The sequence below is a fragment of the Apis mellifera genome, linkage group LG5 (genome assembly GCF_003254395.2).
Source record: "Apis mellifera strain DH4 linkage group LG5, Amel_HAv3.1, whole genome shotgun sequence".
Taxonomy (NCBI): domain Eukaryota; kingdom Metazoa; phylum Arthropoda; class Insecta; order Hymenoptera; family Apidae; genus Apis; species Apis mellifera.
In genome coordinates, this window is record NC_037642.1 from 10859570 (window position 1) to 10884072 (window position 24503).

Below are 24503 nucleotides of genomic sequence, written 5' to 3' on the forward strand. Positions count from 1 at the left end.
ATAAGATCCTCTTAGAAAAATAAATTTGAATTGAATGGTGTTAATACTAAATGCTTATATGTATGTGTATATATATATATATATATATATATGTATATATGTATATATATATATATACATATTAAAAATTTTTATATTATCAACATTTAATTTGATTATTTAAAAATGATTTGAAATAGTTTGCTTTTTATGGCATAGATTAACAAGCAGTGCAATTATTGTAATCAGTCAGAATAATATGTAAATATAAAATATTTTAAGTATTATTTTAATTTCCATATTTGTTATTAAATATTATTGTTTTTATTTCAAATTATATTATATTCAAAAAAAAATGATTTAAATAGTATGTAATACAAAGAGAATTTATATTATATCATTTTTTTTAAATTTAATTACAATATTTTACATTGTTAATTTAATATTTTTTTACATTGTTAATTTTAAAAAATATTTACTGAAAATATACGCTACAAAACTTTCTTCCTCAATATTTCTATTTCACTTCTTGTTAACGCAATTTAGAAATATAGCCGAATTATTGCTAACTAAATTGCCTTAAAATTATAAGTTAAATAAAAGAATTTTTTATTTGTTTTAGAATATGAATTTGTTCCCGAGAAACTTGTTCGCTTTATTGGAAATTTATAGTACATCAGTGATGTACAATTAGTTGAAAACATAATGTAAAAGACGACTTTATATCTGAGAGCTACGAAATATTAATAATAAATAATTAATTAAAAGCTATAGAATAACTTATATATTATACTACAATAATTATTTTAGATTTCTATTTCATTATCCCTCCATATAAAACTTTTTATGAAAAGTTTATTGTATATATAGATATATATAAATATTTCTGAATTTAGTTATAAAATTCTATGCATTTCTATCTATTATAAAATAATAATAAATCATTTTTACAACGAATAAATAGATATTTTTATATAGTTCTCAGATATGAAAGTCTATCTACAATAAATAAATAAATAAATATAAACTTATTAACTAGTTACTAAATATTCTAATAATAGACAGTATTTCATATTGCCTATTCCACATGGCGCTACTATTTATTATTTTATAAAAATAATTAATTAAAAAAATTATTTATTATATTATATATATTAAAATCAGAATGTAAAAACGATTTGTATTGTTGTAATTTTTAAACAATTTGAAAATGATAATACATTTTTTGACTCCTTATATGGGCATTTTTTAAAAAATATTCATTATTTAATGATAAAATATAATATAAAGTATAGAATCGTAATTTTAAAACTTGTTTATTTATTATTACAAAGATGATCAATATGATTTTGTAAACTAGTGTTTCTTAGACAATAATATCAATCATAGTATACATTCATATAAGTGTTTTATGAGGACATATGATAAATTTGTTTAATATGATAATTTAATTTATCATATGATATAATATTTATTATATAATAAAATAGTTTCAATCATTGAGAAACATTAGTCTTATTGTTATTATTAATACATAGTACTTTTTTGTTATTCTTTCATAAAAGAATTAAAAATATTTCAAAGAATATTTTTATGTATATATATTCGTATTTTATGTTGTATTGATTATAATTAATAATTAATTAAGATAATTGAATTATAATACATATATATACAGATATGTGCATATTGTGTATATGGTAATGAATTCTGTTTTTATATAGATAAAAATAATTGACAAACAGAAATAATTTTATTTTGAAAGATATGTGTAAAGGGATATTATTTAATATTTAATATTTGTGTAAAGGAAAATAATAATAATTTACTCTTAAATTAATAAATCTCAAAATTTTACAATAATATATATTATAACTTAACATACAATTTTACAGTAATACAGCATTAAAATTTTAATTATATAATATTTGAAATAAAAATCGTCAACAAGTTTTAATTAAATATGTTAATTAAAATCTGAAAGTTTTATCATCTTCGATATTTACTTTTGAAAAAAATAAATAAATATAATATCGCTTTTTTCGTTTGAATTCCCTGTGATACATGCGTATGTTGATTGATAATTATTTAATTATTTAATTATGAATAACGAAAGTGAGAATTATGTTAATGTTATGAATCATGTAAGATAAATAATTAATTTTAAAGTTATATTTATCGATTGAAAATTTCTTATATCGATATGCATTATTAAGCCAAAAACAATTGAAATTTAATCTAGTAAATGCTAAATGATATTTGATTTATTCAATTCGAAATCTACAGAATGTTTATCATAATTGTCGTCAAGATTACTAATCTTATGAAAAAATATTTGATTCAAAATCGTAATATGAGCTATAATTTTATGAAATCAAAAATATATATGGTGCTATTTAAAAAAATCAAGATTATCTTGATTTTTTATTGAATAAACAATTTTTTAGAACTCTTTATTATTGCAATTTTTTGCAAATTGATTTACTTTTGTTCAAAACATTTTCTCATAAGATTAATACAAAAAATATGGCTAATACGGCCTAAAAAACCATAATGACATTAAGATAAACGTTTTGTATAATGTTCCTATATTATAAGTAAAATAAGAAGTTCATAATAAATAATATGTATATTTCATTTTATAATTAAGTATTGATCAATTATAGAATTGAATTTATTGATTAATTTATTAGTCTAATTGTAATATAATAATTGATAATATATATATATATATATATATATATATATATATATATATATATATATACTTTAATTTTCTATATTGTAACATAAAATTTTCATTTGTTGAAATATTAATTAATATTATTCAATGTTTTTCGTTACATAAAGCGAACAAGATTTCTTTATATCTACAAAAAATTTGCAATTGCAATTTTATAATATTATTAATACAATAAATAATACAACGGTGCGAAGAAATATTTTATTGAATTAATTAACTAATCTGGCTGATTACATCTCTACAGATGCACATAAAAATAATCAATTTCCTATTTGTTGACTTTTTTATGAAATATTTTCACACATAAATTTACAATATTAAATTTTTAATTCTTTTCGCATTTTACTTGATTTATTTATAAAAATGTATATTCTTTGTAATTATAAATGAAAAAAATTTAATTGTTATTATTCTTGTGTATTTTTATTTTCTCAGTTACCCAAAATTATATAATTATTTGTGAAAATATAATATATATATTTAAATTATAGGCAATTAAATTTTTTCATAGTGTTACATGCTTAGCTAACTATGATGATGTTCGATTTGTTTTTTGTTTTTAATTTTTTTTTAACATATGTGTAACGTACCTTTAATATTGCAACAAAATTGTATTTTGTAACTGATTTTACACTATGAAAAATATTTTATATGATATATTTGGATAATTTAATAAACATTTAATAAATCAGAGAAATGAAAAAGTTACAAATACTTCGTGTAGATAATGACTTAGTGCAAAAAGTGGATTTACAAATAGGTAACAACATTATTAGTCGAAAAGTAGTAACTGCAGTAAGTATTTAATTGTATCTAAAAATATATATATATAATATATATATGTATATATTATATATATACATATATATATAAAATAATTAATGTTGAATTTTCTTAACCATCAAATATTTTTAAAATATAATGACATATATATTTTGACGCATGCGTTTGAAAAGTGCTTTACTTCGTCATGTGAAAGTTTTTTTCTATTTATTTATTATGCTTAAATTAAAAATGTTGCATTTCAAAAATTATGAAATTTTATATATAGTTTGTATAATTTAAATTTCAGTGTGATAATGATCAAGTTATAAAACATGCTGCAATAATAAATGTAATGTCTAATAATGAAATGACAATAACACCGGTAAGAAAAATTTTTATTTTTATTATACAATAATAATTTTATATAGTATATTATTTAGTAACGTTCTATAGGAATATTATTTTCTAGTATCAGGTTTCACCATGTTACATGAAATCTACTGAATCGTCGCGATGGCAACTTCTTAAACTAGGTGTTACAGTTCCGATAAAACCTGGAGATGTGTGTACTTTAGTACCGGAGAAATGTTGGTTTAAAATTATATTAGTATCTGATAAAATGGAAAATAATGAAGATTATGCATTAAAACGAAAAGTACGAAATCAGTATATTAAATTACTACTATAATTTATTTTCCAATATTTTTTAATAATTATAGGCTAATGAAGATATAGATTCAGATACTGTACATGATAAAAGGCTTTGTTCTGAATCAGGAGAAGGTGACAATTTACAGTATAATGTATTGAACAAAATGTTAAATAAAAATAATGATATAACTAAAGTAAAAGTGGAAGAAAATATTATCAATGAAAATAATGTGTCAGATAATGAAAATGAAGATAAAACACAAAACTCAAATTCTATATTAAAATATAATTGTCAAAATATACATCATTCATCTGCAACAGAAGATGTTTCCAAAATTCAAAATGCAAATAAATCAAATGATAAACCTGCAAATGAAAAAAATTTAAGTCTTAAGAATTCACATTTGGCTTCCATAAATGTAAACAATGAAAAAGTTACTACAAAAAATATACAATCTCCTGTTTCAAAAGGAGAACATGAATCCAAAATGTCTACTAATGTAACAGTTTGTAATGTTTTTAGAAGAAACAAATGCAAATATGGAAAGGAATGTTACAGGTAATTATATATATATATATTCTTTAATTTAAAATATTTGATGAAAAAATTTGTTGATAGGAAAAATTCACAACATAGAGATAAATTTAGTCATCCTGATGATCCTGATTATGATATTCCTGATAATAGAAAAAAGTGTCCTTATGGCACTCAATGTTATCGTAAGAATCCTCAGCATAAAATACAGTTCAAACATACTAGCAAAGATATTGCAAGTAAACATAATAAACGAAACTATAAACAAACTCAGAAACAATCTTTGGATATTTTAAGTGGTATAGAAGATTCATCTGCAGAAGAATCTGCTGAAGAATCTGTTGATGAATCTGAATATGAACCTAGTGATGTTGAAAGTTCAGATGATGATGAAATATACTCTGACAAAAATGAAAGTGAACAAGAAAATATATATATGTCCAGTTGATTAAGAGATAAATATTTTTTTATTATAATATGTTTGGATATTTTTAAATTTATCTATGTAATTTTACATAAAGTATGTTGTACATGTGGAACATTATATAACACATATTTTACATAACTACATAAATATATGTGGTAGTGTAAGAAAGATGAAAGAATATAGAAATATTTTATTTTTACAATATTATAATTGATAAGTAAGTATAATCATATAAGAATTAGTTTATTTTTTTATGACTGAAATGTACAAAAACAATGATAAATAAATACTTCAAAAATAGTTACAAAATTTAATAAACTTGATATCCTTCATCACTTTCTATATATTCTTCAGTAGCTACATCTACGAGTATGTGTTTTGGTATTTCTGAACCTCTTATTTTAATTGTATAACAAACATTCTCCATTTTATGAAGGCTTTGTTTAAGAGTACAAAGTTTTCTATTTATTTCTTTATTTGATATACTAACACAACCAAGAAAACCTTTGTACATATTTCTAACAAAATTACATGTTTCATAACAACTAGCACTATCTCCTGTTGCCAAATTATTAATGCATTGACGCATTAGCTCTCCAGTCAAATCAGAAATGCCTAAGATATATTCAAATGGAGTAATTAAAATCTGTATAAATTTAGATTTTTCAGAACTTGTATAGGTAAGTGCTTTTCCTAATTCTAACCAATTTTTCATATTACCACTACTTAAGTATTGATAAAATGTAACAGCTTCTATATATTCCTCTAAACCATTACGATAAGCTTTTAAATAAAGATATGGATCTTGATTTTCTAATTCTCGTGAAATAGCTTTGAAATGATTTTGTGCAACATTTTGCAGTCTTAAATCAGCTTCACATAACACACTTTCTTGTTTGCTTTTTTTATCTATGGTGTGCAAAAGAAAAATAATTCTTTTACTTTCTATAGTAATATCTCTTCCAGTTTTTACAATTCTCTCAAAACGATCATGTTTATCATCTAATTCAGTTGCATATGCTCGAAATTGTTGTAAAACAAAACTGTTTTCATTTGTATTTTCCACAATTTCTTTTTTCTTGTCACCACAATTAATTTTCTTATTAGAATGATATCCACGATTTTTTTCGCCACCTTTTATCCAATCATAAAATAAGAAAGTCAAATTTTTAATGATTATAATATTTCTTTTTTAAATAATCGAAATATAATTGTTTATTATCGATTTATATATATATTTATTTTAAGCGTTGTATATAACAGTATATACAAATTATATTAAATTATATTAAAAACAGAAAAAACTTGTGAGAAACTTGTAATAAAAAAAAATTATATAAAATATATTTAAAAAATATTTAAGTCATATTTAAAATATTTTATAATTAATATACCTTTGACTTGTGACATAGTGATTATTTTCTATTATTAAGACGTTAATAGATTATAATATATAACATTTGTCAACAACTGACTTATATATAAGATAAATGAGATAGAAAACAGTTCTAATAATAGATTTTCTTAGTCCAGAGCCCTCTTACTATGTTAAAGTCATTCTCAGTATTACCGATTCAACATAAAATACATTATTTGTGATAATTAATTTTAATATTAAATTAATATAAAGTCATAAAATAAATGATAAAAAATTTCATATTGTAATATTTAATTAAAATATTAATGAAAAATAATAAATGAGAAATATTCATAAGAATAGAATTCATGAAGAGATTGAAAATTTTACAAATGTTTATATTAAAATACTATAAATTTGTGTTTTAACAAGAAAAAATTTATATTATATAAATGATTGTAAAATTAATGATAAATAGAATTTAAACTTATAATAAAATTTTAAAAAATTTTAAAATTATATTTTATATATTTTAATAATTTGAAATAATAGAAATTTTGTCTTAATTTAAAGATATTTTATATTTCTTAATTTAAAAACAAATTAAAAATGTTATTTCGTATCATAATTATTTTTAATTCATTATTATTAATGATTTAATAATTAAAATTATATTTGGAAAATTATTTTTGATATTAAAGAAATCGTGTCTTTTCACTGAATTTTGTAATGATTGTCACGATTTTTTACATAAAATAAATCACAAAAAGAATTAGATCATTTCTTAAAGCTTTTCTTTCTGAATCTTTATACATTAATAAATACATATAAATAAATTCGAAAATTTTACTAACTTTAATGTATAAAATGAATTATAATTATTGATTCTTATAATATTAATTCTAAGTTGAAATTAAATGTTATAATTAATGTAATAATTGTTCTATTTCTATAAAAATTTTATTTATTCATTACATTTATTTATATATTATATTATTAATAAATATTTATAATATATTGCCAAATAACACGTATGTTTATAACTCACGAATATAATATATATATGTACTATATTTAATATATGTATATATTATACTAAATATTTGCAAAAAAAAACACGAAATTATCAAATTCGCAAATAAATATATTTAAAACATTCGCGAATAAAACATATATTCAAACGTATATTTCAAATTTAACATTTGTGTAATATTGTACAACATTGTATAACATTTGTACGATTTTAAATTATATATTTGAAATATGCATACCTCTTATCTATCCGTATGGTACGGCGATTGAGGCGTAACTGGTACCAGTATTTTTCCCCACATGATACGTGGAGCGCGTAACTTACTGCGCAAGATCATGCGCATTGCTAATAGCGCAAGTAGCTGTCTGTAGATTTCAAACGAATATTATATAAAATATTTAAAATATAAAATTAATTTATATTAAATAAATACGTAAGAGTAAAAAGAATTCTTGTATTATTTCAATATTTAATAATTTGTATTGTAAATACAAAAAGTATTTATATTTTTATTTTGCAATAAAATTATTTTTAATATTTTTTAAAATTCTTGCAAGATTTTTGCAATTTATAAATAAATATAAATTTGCCAGATATTAAATTTTGTGCAAAAAACATTTTAAATTTTTTAACTTTTTAAGTATAATTATTCAACATTTATAATTTAAATAATATAATAATATACTTCTATATCTGGTTACCATAGAAACAAAAACTATACACAAATGTTTTATGCTAAATAAACATAAAATGTGTTACTGTATTAAAAGATATATCTTTTTTTATCTTTTAATTTATTACATAAATTTTGTATTAATTGTTATTGCAAACAAAGAATTGTTTGAATTTTCTGAACCATCAAAATGTAAAAATAATGAACATTTTGATATTGTGACACTTTCTTGCATAGAATGTGATGTTAACAAAAACTTAAAGCCATCTGACGATCGTAAGTTTAAAATTATTTTTCCTAAAATATTTTAGACAAATATTTAGATAATTTTATTCGTAGGATTACGATGTATTTGTAATAAATTTAGTAAAAAAATTGGTTTCAAAGACGGTTATCCTATATGTATATCTTGTGGCATTAATGCTACAGTAACATCAGACGGAAACGATTGTATATCATGTAACAATGCAACATGCATATGTTCTTCTAATGAAATACAAGGTAATAATTAAAGAATTAAAAAATATATATCATTTAAATCAACTTATTTTAAATTATGTATTTTATTATATTATTTATAGTAATGCAATTATTATATGTAAAATATTATTTAAATTAAAACTTTAAATTATGTTTTTAAACATTTTATAGTAGACAGAAATTTAGATGGAACATTATTAGATACTATGTATTGTATTTCATGTGTAAATAATACTTATCCATTTTTGACTGGATCTAAATGTTTACCCTGCAAAAATTTTGAATATAATTATTATGAAAGTGATACATATTTTACAAAGTATTATTATACACTGATACAGAATTACTGTTTATATAAAAATCCTTTTTTTGATAAACAAAATACAAAAATATCATTACAAATGAAATTTAAGAATCAACATATAGATAGTTATTATTTGAAAAATGAACTTGAAAAAGTTATATATTTTTGTAAGGTAAGAAAATAAATAAGGCTATGAGAATAAAAAAATAATTTTCGCACACTTTTTAGAAAGAAGATAAATTAGCATGTGAATATTTATCAAATATATGTGTTTTAAGTCTTTATAGTAATGATATTGCATGCAAATTTTTTATGAAGAAACAAAAAGCATCTATATGGTTATTTTATAATAAAAATGAAACTACAACTATATTAAATAGCAAACAAATTACACAAAATTACAGTTTTATAAAAGAAAGCAATGTATGTATATATATTTTTATAACCATCTATTAAATAAATCTAATAGTTTATAATGTAATAAAATTTATAGTGTAAATGTTATATTTTTTTAGGATAATATATTAAATTTTACAATTGTTACATTTTCTTTACATGGCAATTTGAAATTCATTGGTAAACCTAATATTCCATGCAATTTGTTGGAACATGTTAGATTTGGTATTGACTTTGAAAAAAAATGTAAACTTTCAATTAAAAATTTAATGCAAGAAAAAATGGAATTTATGTATCCATATTTAACATTTACAAAAAATAACAATAATTTAATGTATGCATTACCTATACTTATTAAAAATATTAATCAAGTAAGTAAATTAGTAATTAATTAACATTTTCAAATAATATAATTCATAATTATTATTGCCAATATTTGTTTTGATTATATAATTCAATTTTATTAAAACATGTATTATGATAAATATTATATATATGTATAGTATAATATATATATATATAAATTATAATATAATAAATATATATAATTATATATAAATTATTTTAGGATTATAATAAAATATCAGATTGGCAATTAGTACGAAAATTTTTCTTTATTGACAACATTAGTGGTTTTAAAAGATTGTCAAATTTCACAATAAATGATAGTGATGAAAAAGAAGATAAATTATCTGTATTACGTTATATGAAATCATTAAATTTAATGTAGGTTTTTCATTCATTTTTCATAATTCTAATTTAATTATATTGAATAAATTATATATATGTTAATTTCAATTAATATCTATTATAACAATTTATAATATATATATATATATATATATATACTTTTTACAGAATTAATGTTCAAAATACAAAGGATAAAAATAAAATATTTCCACCATTATTAATTATTGAATATGCTGATTTAATATATGAACAGATTGATAAAATAGTAGAAATTACAATAGAATATAAAATTAAATTTATTGTAAAAAATAATAATATAAATTTATATTTTATGGTAAAAATATAAAATAATAGATATAAATCTAATATATAAAATATAAAATAATATTTTTATCATTATATCATAATAATTTAAAATTAAAATGTTTTTAGATAATTATTGGAGTTTTGTTAGTATTGGCTTTACCATTATCAGGAATAAAAACATTGAATTATATTAAACAACACCATACTTCTTCTATTAATATATTTGTAGTTATTTGGTTTTTTATTTATACTATGAGTACTATAGGAAATATAATTATTTTATGCTTAATCATTTTATGTTTATATCTATTTATATTTTATAAAGGAAGTACAATACCATGTATTTTTTTTCCTGAAGATATTAATGAAAAAATGATAAAAACATTTACAGTAATAGCATTTTTTTCTAAAGTAAGTATTTAAACATAAGATATTAATATAAATACAATTAATTGTAGCTAACTTTAAAATATTTTAATCTCAATTTTTTTAGTTTATAGAAATACTTGGATTTATTTGTCAGTATTGGAATATTGATATATTTTTTATTGATTGGGAACAGCCAAAGATAATAAATAATCAATGTAAACATGATCTTCCATATTTATCTATAAATGAGTTTTATATCAATAAATTTTCTAAAAATAAACATTTTCAAATGACATCAGAAATAATAACAGCCAAACGCAAAAAAATATTATATAAATTAAAGAAATATGAAAATTCTAAGAATTTTAATAAATCTTTTTCAGTTGACAAACAAAAAACTGAAAATTCAATATCAAAAATTTCTACTCAAATAATAAATAAAGATAGCAATTTTGATAATTTACCTATTAGTATTTGGAGAACATATTTCATTGCAAATAAATGGTTAAATCTTCAAACAAAAAGAAAAATAAATATTATGATACAATTACTTGCTGTTCTATGTATTTTTCAGGTAAATTTAAGCTTCATAAAAAAATAAATTAAAAAATTAAACAAAATTAAATTAAAATACATTTTAAATAGATAATACAATTGTGTCCATGGATTATTGGAATACCGGAATTAACATCTATATTTTCTGAAAACAATTATGATTTTATTTTGTATTACACAATATGTACCTTAATATATATTTTAATTTATTGTATTCACTGGTTGGTATCTATTGTATTTTTTGAACAATGTATTACAAACAGAATGCAAGAATTTGTAAATTTATGTTCGGTTGCAAATATTAGTGTATTTATTTTACCATTTAATTATTATGGTTTCTATATTCATGGAAGGTAATATATATTAATATCAAAGTACATAAATTTAAAAAATAAAATATTGTAATCCAATATTTTTTTTTACATTTAGATCAGTACATGGATTTGCAGATACAGATTTACCTACTTTAATTAATAATTTGCAAATGGAAAAAAATAATTTGTGTGCACACAGAGGTCTTGTTCCAGGCACAACTCAACAAACATTTATATTATACTTAACAAAAACTTTCAGGATTACTTTCAACAAAAACTTGAAATTAACAAACATTGTATGTATGATATAATTTTAATCAAAATTTTTTGAAATTATAAATTATATATATTTTTAATTCATAGAAACGACATAATTTTATAAATAATTTCTATTCTGCAACTACAAATTGGGAATATATATTTAATAATCAATTGAAAATAAAACAGTTCTTATGTAAATTTGTAGATCATTGCATAGAAAATGAGGATTATATTATTAAAGAACAGCATTTCTTAGAGAAATTATTCAATATATTTTTTTACAATGAAGAGAAATCAATTTTCTATATTGGTAATGTGTTTTTAATATTTAATAGAAAAAAAAAAATTTTTTTCATCATAATTTATACTGTACATAAATTTTGCAGATAACAATTATTCTTTTAATCAAGTATTATTATATGGAAATGAATGGTTATTTGCAACATTTGAAATTTCAATATTTATTCTCATCATTGTGTTGTGTAATAATAGTACATTAGCCATTGTAGTAACAATATTAGTATCAACATTGTTAACTCTAATAGTGAAACAAAGTGGTAAAAAAAATATAAGTAATCACATATTATTAAATAGAATATTTTTTACGTAAATAATTAATTTATTATATACATAATATAATATTATAAAAAATATTGCATTTTGTATAATAATTTGAATTATATTAAAAATTTACTAATTTTTGTATAAAGAAATAAATAAAAATATATAATGAATAAAAATATATAATTTATATAAAACTATATATATAAAACTTATATAAAACTATAATTATTTCATATAATTAAAGAATTTATATAATTTTTAATGTAATATATTCAAATGCATGCATTTATGTATATTTATTAATATTCTGAGAAATACATTTGAAATATTTCAAAAAAAATTATTTGATTAGAAATTGAAATATTTAAAATTTTTTAATTTTTAATTTCTTATATATTTTATCATAGTTCTATATTTTGCACATACTTCTTATAATATAAATTATTAATTCTTATAATATAAATCATTAATTAATAAATCATTAGTTATTAAATATACAATAAAATCATTTCATTTAAATTATAATTTATTTTCAAATTTATAATATACAACAATAATTAGGAATTTTATAATATTTCTCTATATTTCCAATTATTTTTTAAATAAAACTAATGATGACTATCATGATCATGATCATCATGTTTATGCTCATAAGTAATTCCAAGAGATTTTTCTATACCTAGTGTTACTACAAATGCAGCAAATCCAAGTAACATACCCCTGGTGAATGTTTTAAATAATCGTAATGTATGAGAAGTACCAGGAAGTGCTGTATAACGCCAAACTTCATTTCTCAACCAAGGATCTTTCAACCCATGTTTAGCTAATTTTTCTTGAACCATTTTGAGCTCTGGCACATCTTCTACTTTATATATGTCTGGAGACGGTATTTTCATTGAAGATCCATGACCATGACCTCCCATTTTTCAAATGAACTGAAATTATAAACATTCTTATAATTAAAAATTTTTAATTATAAAAATTTAATGTGAATTAATATTAATGTAAGTATATAATATAAAAAATATTTAAAAATCTTTAGATACAAGATTGTTCAAAAGAAAAAATATATAAATGAAAAAAATCTTTAAATTAAAAAAATTAATAAGATTAAATTTTAATAAGGAAAATATATGCTTTTAAAATACTATATATTTAAATATAATACTAATAATTAAATTAATACAAACATTAAATTCTTAAAGTTAATTAATTATCATCGAGTTATATTTCAATGAAAACAATGATAAATAATACTATGTGTATATGAAATAACTTTAATTACAGATTTATCACCATATTTTTAAATCTATTTTTAATTTCTAAAAATTAAATCTAAAAATGCATTAAAATATACACATATAAATTTATCAAATAAAAAATCATTTTAAGTTCTTTTTAAATGATATATATTTGCTAATATATAATAATAATATAACAAAATGAATGATAATCTATAGTCAATAATTTAATTAGAAAATTTTAAAATTTAAATTCTTCAAAATATTTTCAAATACATTATTCGATTATAATTATTGATTAACAAATAAAAAATGTTTCCTTGTTATATATTGTAAGAAACATTATATTAATAATTATAAAATATGTAATCAATATAATTTTTTATTTTCAATCAAAATAATTTTTTACTTAAAAATACAATATTTATTACTATATAAATATAAACTTATATTCTAACTTTTTTTATTTTCATTATCATAAATTTTTTAATCCAAGCAAGCATTATATATATATATAATGTTATATAGTTCAATGAAACACAGATATTTAAATAATGATAATTTTTTAAATCATTAGATTAAATATAATAAATTTTCAATAATTCTCTATTTTTCATTAGTTCAATGTCATTATCGGCAAAGATTAAATAAAACTAAAATTTTATCAAATTTTATTAAATTTCTATATATGTGATAATATTAAATATAATCACAATATTTTTTAAATATCTAATTATGTAAATATATATATTTACTTTTTGATTAAAAAAAACATTTTTATTTTATTAGCATAAAATACATTAAATTCAATAATTTAAAATATAATATAAACTAAAAAAAGTCATTCAACATTAAATTTAAAATATATATAAATATTTTTTGATAATCGTTAAAATAAAATAAATATGCAACTTATATAAGTTGTAAATTAATATCGAACATTAAGGTTAGTTTTACTTGTATTTTAAATTTTTTATTGTTTACTATGCAATTTTAATTTGGAATGTATATGATTTTATAAGTAAACAGATTGATATTAAGAATTTTAGAATATGAAATATATAAAATAATCACATAACTTACTTTCTTCAACTGTTAACTACAAATTGTACAATCTTTCATGAATATATATATATATATATAACTTTGATATATGTGTCAATTATTTTGTATCTTATATTTACAAAATTATATTATAAAATATATAGTAGGAATACATTTTTTTTAAATATTTTATATAAAATCTACTTAAAGATTACTTTTACAAATTTTACTAATCATTAAATTATACATTTTTTAAAAAATACGTTATAAACTAGCATTTCATTATAACTTCGTAAGAATGTCGCTAGATGGATATTCATTCAATTGCACCTTTTTATACAGATGTTTGCCCATCTGTTTTCAAACGTAGTACTTCAAACTAAGCATTTCGATTGGAGAATCACGTTCAACCTCTTTATTTCCGTATCGAAAATTTTCCAAGTTGACGTTGAATAGCGATTTGATGATACACTGTACTTAATTTCATCAATACAGTGACTTGCATGAGAAATGACAATGTATGTGCAATCTACGTGATTTAAAGAAAAGAAAACGTGTTTGAATAATTATGTGACTGAATGTGAAAGAGTAGCATTAAAAAAATGTTTCATCACGAATACGAGAAACGGCTGTTGAAGTCAAACAGCGAGAGTCATATAGATAGTCTGGCAGGTTCTGGACTTCATTCATCAGTATATTTTTCGCCAACTAAGATGATGAACAATAGTTTCGATCGATTTATTCCAACACGATCGGGCAATAATTGGCAAACAACATTTTCAATGATATCAGAAAATAATCGGAATGGTATAGTTACAAAGAAGACTCGCGAAAATGGAGAAAGCAACCGTGATGGTATTGCTTATTCTTGTCTTCTAAAAAATGAACTTCTTGGAGCAAGTATAGAAGATGTAAAAGGACAATGTGAAGAAAGAAGAGTATTATCACCATTAGTTACCAGAAATCTCTTTAAATACATTACACCTACAAAAGACCACACACTATTGGATCAAAGTTCACCTTATTCTTTATCACCATTGAGTGCTAAAAGTCAAAAACTTTTAAGATCACCAAGAAAAGCAACAAGAAAGATTTCCAGAATACCTTTTAAAGTATTAGATGCTCCTGAATTACAAGATGATTTTTATTTAAATCTTGTTGACTGGTCTTCTCAAAATGTTCTTAGTGTTGGTCTAGGTAGTTGTGTTTATTTGTGGTCTGCATGTACCAGCCAAGTGACTAGATTATGTGATTTATCCAGTGATGGTAATAGTGTAACATCAGTTGCTTGGAATGAAAGAGGAAACCTAGTTGCAGTTGGTACACATTTGGGCTATATCCAAGTATGGGATGTAGCTGTAAGTAAACAAGTAAGCAAATTACAAGGACATAGTGCAAGAGTTGGAGCACTAGCTTGGAATGGTGAAGTTTTATCATCTGGTAGTAGAGATAGGTTAATATTACAAAGAGATGTTAGAACTCCTTGTGTTGTCAGTGAAAGACGTCTAGGAGCTCACAGGCAAGAAGTTTGTGGACTCAAATGGTCTCCAGATAATCAATATTTAGCCTCTGGTGGAAATGACAATCGTCTTTATGTATGGAACTTACATTCCCTTTCACCAATACAAACATATACTGAACATCTAGCAGCGGTTAAAGCTATTGCGTGGTCTCCACATCATCATGGTCTTTTAGCTTCTGGTGGTGGTACAGCAGATAGATGTATTAGATTTTGGAACACATTGACAGGTCAACCAATGCAATGTGTAGATACTGGTTCTCAAGTTTGTAATTTGGCTTGGAGTAAGCATAGTTCAGAACTAGTCAGTACACATGGTTATTCTCAAAACCAAATTTTGGTTTGGAAATATCCCAGTTTAACCCAAGTTGCAAAATTAACAGGACATTCATATAGAGTTTTATATTTAGCTATGTCACCAGATGGTGAAGCTATTGTAACTGGTGCTGGAGATGAAACTTTGCGTTTTTGGAATGTGTTCAGTAAAGCACGTAGTCAGAAAGAAAATAAGTCTGTATTAAATCTCTTTACTAGTATTCGATAAATTAATATAAAAAAAATAATGATTTTATGTATAATACATAATATATGCACTATTCTAGTACTTTGAAAAATTATAATGTATACAACATATATAACTAATAATTTACAAACATTTAGTTAAATATAAGAACATATTCTGAAATCTATTAAGATTAAGTTTATGCACAGCCAATTGTTCATTAATTTTTGCGTGCAATAAGTTATTATTCATAAAATTATGCCCTTATAAGAAAAAGAAAGATGATATATAATTTTTATGAATTTTTCATACAAATGTTTTTATGTACAAACTATTCAATTTATATCTCATCAATGCAATATTTACTTTTTACATAAAATATAATCTTTGTTATAAATATACAATACTATTTAGAGATTAGTCATTTGTATTTCTAATTACTAATTAGTCATTTATATTGTTTGTTTATATTAACAAAATTCAATGACTAAATTTAATAATAATTATATTTAATAATTTATTTTAATTATATAGTATCATAAAACAATATAACACTATAAAAGAATGTAATACTGTAATGATATTGATGTTAATTTTTAAAGTATTACATCTCATTTCTTTTAAGGGCATATTATTATACATTTATAAGACTCAAATATTTATAATCTTTTTTTTTTTAATTTTTGAAAAATATTTTTACAACCTTACCAAAATTAATCTTATGTAAAATTTATATAGAAAAAATTATATCAAGGTTGTATATTATTTTTTCTTTGAGGTGACTTATATTAATTTATATTTTGCAGCTAGCAAATTGTACAAACAAATTGAAAGATGATTTATAAAATAAATCCATTTATTTATATAAAAATAATATATTGATATATTTACTTATACATTTAAGATAAAATTTTGAAAACAATTATTAAGAATATTATAAATATTCTAGTGCAGTAGAATTTAAAATTTATATTATATAGTTCTCAAAGAATATGTCTATTCTATTTTCTAAAATCTTAAAAGATATATTAAACATATGTAAAATGAAATAAATATATTCTTAAATGACATTAAATGATGTAATTTTTTATAAAGGTGTTTGTAAATTACATGACCTTATTGTATTATATATTATATGATTACAAAATTAATTAATAAGTGCATATATCAGTAGTTTTAAATATTATTAATATTTTTTTTTTAAATATTGCACTGATATATTTAATATCATAACAATATTTAAATAGAAAATACTAATAATCATACCTCATATTTTATACGAAATCAGTTAATAAAAAAAATTTAAACATTGATATATATAATATGAATATATTTATAAAACTATGATAAATGCATATTATATTTAATGTAAATATATAAATATAATTAATTAAAGAATCATATGAAAAATATGAAAAATATGAACTTGCTTGATTTAGAAAGAAAAATATTGAATCTGAATTTTTTGATTAAAAATAATATGAACATTTATTACATGAATGTTATAAATTATGAATATTACATACAATTTATTTAGTGCTTTGAGATATATTTAATAGAAAAAATATAATGCTTAATTGTAATAATGTAATTTAAAATTTTGAATAAATAATAATATGTGTATATATATATATATATATATATATATATATATATATATATATAAATGTATAAATATGTGGGTATAGATTAAATCAATCTATTTGTGATTTAAAATTAAACCAATGTCTAAATTTAATACTTGTAATTATTCTGTATTCTAATATATAATCAATATTTATAATCATAAATATATCTTATGTAGATAAACAATTAAATTAAAATTACATTACATTAAAATTATTAAATACTTTTAAAATAATAAAAATATATAATTTCTTGTTTTTGTAAAATAAAATGTGATATAATTTTTCTTCTAAATCATCTATTTCATTGAATAATAATAAATAATATTAATAAATCATTATTTCTTAATAATTAAGAAATAATTTCTTAGACATTATTGCATATATAACTCTTCTAAACATATAACTTATTATTATTAGATTATCTGGAAATTAATAGTCAATTTTAGTAAATTAATTAAAATTGAAAATATTTCAATTTTTTTAGTAATTAATAATTAATTTTAATATAATTTCGATTTATAACTATAACTATTCTAATAATAATTTTTCATTGTCATAGTTATGATCAACATATTCATGAACTGCATTTCTCAACTTTATTTCTAAATATTAAATATGTATTTATACTTCGTAAAATTTTAATAAATAATATTTTTGGAACATACATGAGTTATTCTCATGATATATTTGTATATTTCTAGCATATAAAACTTTAAATATTGAATTATTAAAGGCAATTTTTTTTCCAGACAATTTAATATAATTATTTTTCTGTATCATATTTATATTTTAAAATAATATTAATTATATATTTGTGATTTTCACTAATTAAATTCTGTCAATTATCTATTTGATGAATTAAAAATTGTATAAAAATATTTTTAATTTCATATATTTACATATATGATTACTTATTATACTAAATATATATTAATATTAAATATTAAATATATATTAAATTTTAAATTATAGCAATTTATATAATTCTCAATTCATAATATGTAAAACCAAATTTTTATACAAAAATTTTAAAACAATATATAAAAATTATATGGTTTATATACTGATTTGTTTATATATAAAATGTAATAATAATGTATTACATTTCTTTTATTGAAATGTATTATTTGCTCCAAAAAATAATATAATTTTTTTATATGTAAAATATTTGAAAATACTTTAAAAAATATCAAATTAGGAACAAAAGTTTAAATGCTTAAGATAATTCTTTATGATTTGATTTTTAAATTATAACAATATTATTTTGAATGTTATTTTATTAATAATGTATTAACAAATATATTATTATATAATTTAATTGTATATAAAGAAGAGTTTATCATTTTATTTATATGTAAAAATTTTATGTAAAATATTAAATATGTAAATATTTTAATTCATTTTTTTTAATATTTAAAATGAAAAAAATAAATCATCAGGAATTATCTTTTAGATTTTAGAAAATTTCCTATATCCTAATTATTATATAAAACAATTTACATTACAGTATGTGTAAGTATTGAAATATAAATCTTAATTAAAAATTAAAAATTGAAGAAATGTTTAAAATTGATATATTGAAATAGTTAAAATTAAATATTAAAACATTTATGTAATTAAAATAGATTGTAATGTTAAATATTTCGAAGATATTTATTTCATATGAAAAAAATATATATAATATATATGTACATATATATTTATATAAGTTTTTATAATTGATAATTTCTTTTTTACTAAAAAAAAATTTAACAGTGATTATTTATGATTTCATGTAATTTTTAATTTACTTATTGATTTTTAACAGCATTTTCAATAAATTATACCTAATTCCCTTAATTCCCTTAAGAAGATGGGTTTAAATAGATTTCCAAAATTACTGATTTTTACAAAAAGATTAACAAGAATTAAAATACTTAATTTTTTTATCTTAATTATAAAAGATATTTTTTTTCTTTATTTTCTTTTTTTTTTTTTTTTTTTTTTCATTATAATCATAAAATCGTATTGTAATCTTTTTAATCTTAATAAAATCTATTTCATAAAATCTAGAAATATATATACTATTACTATATACATTTATTGTAATATATTACATAGGCATTGCTTTAGTAAATTTATTTTCATATAACAAATATTTTATAATTTTGTAAATATGCATCATGTCGAACTGATAAGCATCAGGTTATTCTTGAAGACTCGTAATAATGTCATTTTTATAATCTTTATTTCATCTTATCTTCATTTTTATTATCTAAAACCTTAAAATTGCATTTGACATAAATTTAATTGCATTTTTATATTGAAATAATATTATCAATTTATCCTATGAGTTTGTTCTATTTATTTAACTGTATTATTTCAAATTTACATAAAACATTTATTATTTTATATTTCAATTTTTTTTATTAGGAATGTAAATTAATAATTAAAAAAAACTTTTTAAAGCAAACAATTAAAATTCAAGCTTAATGTGATTTATCATAATAAATATCTATTATTTACAATTAAAAATTACAATAATCATATCTTTTCTAGAATTTTTGTGAATTGCTGATAAATTAAGATTTTTTCAATCTATTTAGATATGAATTCATTCAAATTAATCTAAACCAATATTTTATTTGTCTATGTTTGGTATTTTGATATGTATCAAATTTTTCTAGTTTTAATTTCAAGTCAACAATTGCCATTAAATGTCTTTCCATTTTCTTGAAAGTCTTTATCTTTAGCTAAATATTAATAATTTAAAATTAGATTTAATAATTATAAATTTGTTATATATTTTCAATTCAATCAAATAATTCTATTTCTTTAAATTTCTAACAAATTTCTAGCTAATTTCTATTTTAGTAATTTTTGACTATTCACTATTTCAAAATGGAAACATTCTAACGTTTTTTCTTTTTTTTTCTGACACATTACTTTCTTTTGGTTATATCTTCTTTTTCTATGTTATATATTATAATATAACAAGATGTAATAATAATAAAGACAAGATTTTTTTCACATTGCAGATTTATCATATACAAAGATAAATTTTTAATAAATAATATATCTTAAAATTTTTAGTAATAAAAGTTAATAAAAAGTTAATAAAAGTTCACAGGTACACAAATCATAAATGCAATTAAAAATATCAAATTTTCTAAGATTGGATTTTCTAAGTAGAATATTAATTCAAAATACTTATGTTACTTAATTATTAATTTTAAAATCTAATTTCGCGCTCTTTTTGCATATTTCTTATATTAAAATATCTAAAAACATTATAATTCGTCATAATATAAACTTTTCAAATAAATACACAACAAAATAATATATTTAAGGCGAATGTACAATAAAGGAAAATATCTCGTTTCTGATTTGTGCTTATACTTTATCTTTGAATCGATAACATTGAAAATAATATTAAAGTTATAAGGAGATTTTAAAATCGTCACCGCTTAAACGCGGAAAAATATATTGGATGGTAGATCTATTCTCTATCTCGTCTATGCAATAGCTCGTTGGCGCGTTTCATCACAAATGAAATTTCTTTAAACATTGATTTAATATTTTTATCGTAAGAAAAAATTTGTCAAAATGTTAGTATTATTTGAAACTCCTGCGGGATATGCTATTTTTAAGGTAAAGTATTCAAAAAAATATAATTTAATATTTAACCTAACCATGTGTTGCACGTGTTCGTAATAGGTTATAATTTTTAATATTATTTGAATAATTTGATATTTTGGAATTTTAAGTATAAATATTATATTAAATATGTTATATAAAATTATATTTGTTTCTTATAGTTACTTGATGAAAATAAGTTAACAGAAGTAGAAAATCTCTATCATGAATTTGAAACACCTGAAGCTGCTAGCAAAATGTATGTATAAATATTAAAAAAATATTAATTATACTAATAATCAATAATAAATTTATTTATTAGCAAAATGCATATTATACATTATAATATTTTTATTTTTATTTTTAATATTAAAAATTAATATTTATCAAATATATTCATTTTTTATATTACAGAGTTAAACTAAAACACTTTGAGAAGTTTGCAGATACTACTGAAGCTCTTGTAGCTACAACAGCTGCAGTAGAAGGAAAACTTTGTAAATCGTTGAAAAAAATACTTAAAAAACATTGCAATGAACTTCAAGAACAATTAGCTGTAGCAGATGCGAAACTGGGTAATGCCATAAAAGATAAACTAAGTTTATCTTGTGTCAGTAATACTGCTATACAAGAATTAATGAGATGTATAAGAAGTCAAATAGATAGTTTATTGGCTGGCTTACCTAAAAAAGAAATAACAGCAATGGCATTAGGTTTAGCACATAGTCTTTCTAGATATAAATTGAAATTTTCACCTGATAAAATTGATACTATGATAATACAAGCTGTTTGTCTATTAGATGATTTAGATAAAGAGTTAAATAACTATGTTATGCGTTGTCGTGAATGGTATGGTTGGCATTTTCCAGAACTTGGAAAAATTATTACAGATAATATAGCATTTGTTAAAACAGTAAAAATAATTGGAACTAGAGAAAATACTATAAATTCAGATTTATCTGATATTTTACCAGAAGATGTAGAGGAAAAAGTAAAAGAGGCTGCTGAAATATCTATGGGAACTGAAATTTCTGAAGATGATATTTTAAATATTCAACATTTATGTGATCAGGTTATTGAAATTTCTCAATATAGGACACAATTATATGATTATCTTAAAGCAAGAATGATGGCAATGGCTCCAAATTTAACTGTACTTGTTGGAGAATTAGTAGGAGCTCGTTTAATTTCACATGCTGGATCTTTAATTAATCTTGCTAAACATCCCGCATCTACTGTGCAAATACTTGGTGCAGAAAAAGCTCTTTTTAGGGCATTAAAAACTAAAAAAGATACACCAAAATATGGTTTAATTTATCATGCACAACTTGTTGGACAATCTTCAACAAAAAATAAAGGAAAGATGTCTAGAATGTTAGCAGCAAAGGCTTCATTAGCAACTAGAGTAGATGCATTAGGAGAAGATGGAAACTTTGATCTTGGTGCAGAGCATAAAACTAAGTTAGAAGCACGTTTGAGGATATTAGAAGAAGGGAATCTTCGTAGAATTAGTGGAACAGGCAAAGCAAAAGCAAAATTTGAAAAATATCATACTAAAAGCGAATATATGCAGTATCCTATTGCTGCTGATACAACTCTTCCAAGTGGAAAAAGAAAACATTCAGAAATTGAAGATAAAAAACCATTAATAGAAGAAATTACAAAACCAGATGAAGAAATACCTAAAAAAAAGAAAAAGAAGGAAGTCAATACAGATGAACCAATAATTCAACAAATGATTCAATCAGAAGAAGAAGTCCCAATATCAAAAAAGAAAAAAAAGAAAAATAAATCAGAAGAAACAGCAGAAGATAATAATGTTGAATCTAGCTTTAAATGTGAAAAAGAAGAAGAAAAAATATTAGTAACAAGTTCTGAAGTATCGGGAGGTAAGATTTTATTTCTCTTTGCATTTTATAAATTTTAAATTTGTAATATTTATAATTAATTATAAAATTTAAGTATTTAATATAAATAAAAAACTTTTCTTTATTACAGAACAAATAAAAAAAAAGAAAAAGAAAAAAGATAATAAAGATCAGGAAATTGAAGAGACTACACATACAAATGAAGACATAAATGAAGAAGTTATAAAAGAAAAGAAAAAAAAGAAGAAAAAGAAATCTCAAGATGAATAAAGTTTTTTCAGTAAATGTATGCATATATTTAAAAAAATAATTTTTTCAATCTTCTTCATCAATTGATAATTATATTATATACTTTATAAACTTTTATGTATATAGTATATATACATATATATATATATATATGTATATGTAAAGAAAATAACAATTCAATTGTATTTCGATTATATATTTTTTTTTTCCGTAAATATAATGTAATTATACAATTTAGAGATGATTATATAAAAATAATAGATTTCATCGATTTTAATAATCTTATGATATTTTAAGATTAAAATCCTAAATAATTTTATCGATACATTTAACCGTCTTTGATTTTAATTTCAAAATTACAATATTAGAATATTTTTAATCATTTGTATATCATATTTTTGAGATTCAAGATATTAAATTTTGGTATAGAGGATT

At 20.0% G+C, this 24503-nt stretch overlaps 6 protein-coding genes across 7 annotated transcripts; 4 read left to right on the forward strand and 2 right to left on the reverse strand.

The window, feature by feature from the left end:
• The first annotated feature begins 3217 nt into the window (after positions 1-3217).
• On the forward strand, positions 3218-5151 carry LOC100578746 (aprataxin and PNK-like factor). 2 transcript variants are annotated; one of them, XM_006567705.3, is made up of 5 exons: positions 3218-3517; positions 3795-3869; positions 3963-4142; positions 4207-4697; positions 4758-5151. In XM_006567705.3, the coding sequence occupies exons 1-5, from the start codon at positions 3419-3421 to the stop codon at positions 5119-5121; spliced, it is 1209 nt and encodes a 402-aa protein (XP_006567768.2). In that variant the 5' UTR covers positions 3218-3418; the 3' UTR covers positions 5122-5151. The 2 variants fall into 2 exon arrangements, with proteins under 2 accessions (XP_006567768.2, XP_003251088.2); XM_003251040.4 differs by having other exon boundaries at positions 3220-3517; positions 3957-4142.
• LOC725867 (translin-associated protein X) lies at positions 5122-6564 on the reverse strand. Its single transcript, XM_026440845.1, has 2 exons — positions 6495-6564; positions 5122-6234 (listed from the first exon to the last, which is right to left on the reverse strand). The coding sequence occupies exons 1-2, from the start codon at positions 6508-6510 to the stop codon at positions 5411-5413; spliced, it is 840 nt and encodes a 279-aa protein (XP_026296630.1). The 5' UTR covers positions 6511-6564; the 3' UTR covers positions 5122-5410.
• A 1676-nt stretch (positions 6565-8240) lies between these two features.
• LOC102654091 (meckelin) lies at positions 8241-12456 on the forward strand. The gene is made up of 12 exons (XM_026440884.1): positions 8241-8439; positions 8503-8664; positions 8815-9011; positions 9182-9370; positions 9463-9699; positions 9912-10064; positions 10466-10750; positions 10833-11282; positions 11354-11616; positions 11693-11873; positions 11941-12148; positions 12225-12456. The coding sequence occupies exons 1-12, from the start codon at positions 8241-8243 to the stop codon at positions 12446-12448; spliced, it is 2748 nt and encodes a 915-aa protein (XP_026296669.1). The 3' UTR covers positions 12449-12456.
• A 507-nt stretch (positions 12457-12963) lies between these two features.
• LOC725797 (NADH dehydrogenase [ubiquinone] 1 beta subcomplex subunit 3) lies at positions 12964-14996 on the reverse strand. Its single transcript, XM_003251037.3, has 2 exons — positions 14727-14996; positions 12964-13337 (listed from the first exon to the last, which is right to left on the reverse strand). The coding sequence occupies exon 2, from the start codon at positions 13323-13325 to the stop codon at positions 13011-13013; it is 315 nt and encodes a 104-aa protein (XP_003251085.1). The 5' UTR covers positions 13326-13337; positions 14727-14996; the 3' UTR covers positions 12964-13010.
• Positions 14997-15075: 79 nt separating this feature from the next.
• On the forward strand, positions 15076-16997 carry LOC102654186 (fizzy-related protein homolog). The gene has a single exon (XM_006567707.3). The coding sequence runs from the start codon at positions 15290-15292 to the stop codon at positions 16748-16750; it is 1461 nt and encodes a 486-aa protein (XP_006567770.1). The 5' UTR covers positions 15076-15289; the 3' UTR covers positions 16751-16997.
• A 4782-nt stretch (positions 16998-21779) lies between these two features.
• On the forward strand, positions 21780-24133 carry LOC413935 (nucleolar protein 58). The gene is made up of 4 exons (XM_006567708.3): positions 21780-21966; positions 22134-22210; positions 22366-23840; positions 23950-24133. The coding sequence occupies exons 1-4, from the start codon at positions 21922-21924 to the stop codon at positions 24087-24089; spliced, it is 1737 nt and encodes a 578-aa protein (XP_006567771.1). The 5' UTR covers positions 21780-21921; the 3' UTR covers positions 24090-24133.
• The last annotated feature ends 370 nt before the right edge of the window (positions 24134-24503 follow it).

Coding starts and splice junctions, on each gene's coding strand:
- LOC100578746 (XM_003251040.4), top strand. CDS start 3,419: ATGAAAAAGTTACAAATACTTCGTGTAGATAATGACTTAGTGCAAAAA. Junction 3,518..3,794: donor GTCGAAAAGTAGTAACTGCA/GTAAGTATTTAA, acceptor TTTAAATTTCAG/TGTGATAATGATCAAGTTAT. Junction 4,698..4,757: donor TATGGAAAGGAATGTTACAG/GTAATTATATAT, acceptor ATTTGTTGATAG/GAAAAATTCACAACATAGAG.
- LOC102654091 (XM_026440884.1), top strand. CDS start 8,241: ATGTGTTACTGTATTAAAAGATATATCTTTTTTTATCTTTTAATTTAT. Junction 9,371..9,462: donor GTTTTATAAAAGAAAGCAAT/GTATGTATATAT, acceptor ATATTTTTTTAG/GATAATATATTAAATTTTAC. Junction 11,283..11,353: donor CTGTTCTATGTATTTTTCAG/GTAAATTTAAGC, acceptor CATTTTAAATAG/ATAATACAATTGTGTCCATG.
- LOC725797 (XM_003251037.3), bottom strand. CDS start 13,325: ATGGGAGGTCATGGTCATGGATCTTCAATGAAAATACCGTCTCCAGAC.
- LOC102654186 (XM_006567707.3), top strand. CDS start 15,290: ATGTTTCATCACGAATACGAGAAACGGCTGTTGAAGTCAAACAGCGAG.
- LOC413935 (XM_006567708.3), top strand. CDS start 21,922: ATGTTAGTATTATTTGAAACTCCTGCGGGATATGCTATTTTTAAG. Junction 22,211..22,365: donor CCTGAAGCTGCTAGCAAAAT/GTATGTATAAAT, acceptor TTTATATTACAG/AGTTAAACTAAAACACTTTG. Junction 23,841..23,949: donor AAGTTCTGAAGTATCGGGAG/GTAAGATTTTAT, acceptor TCTTTATTACAG/AACAAATAAAAAAAAAGAAA.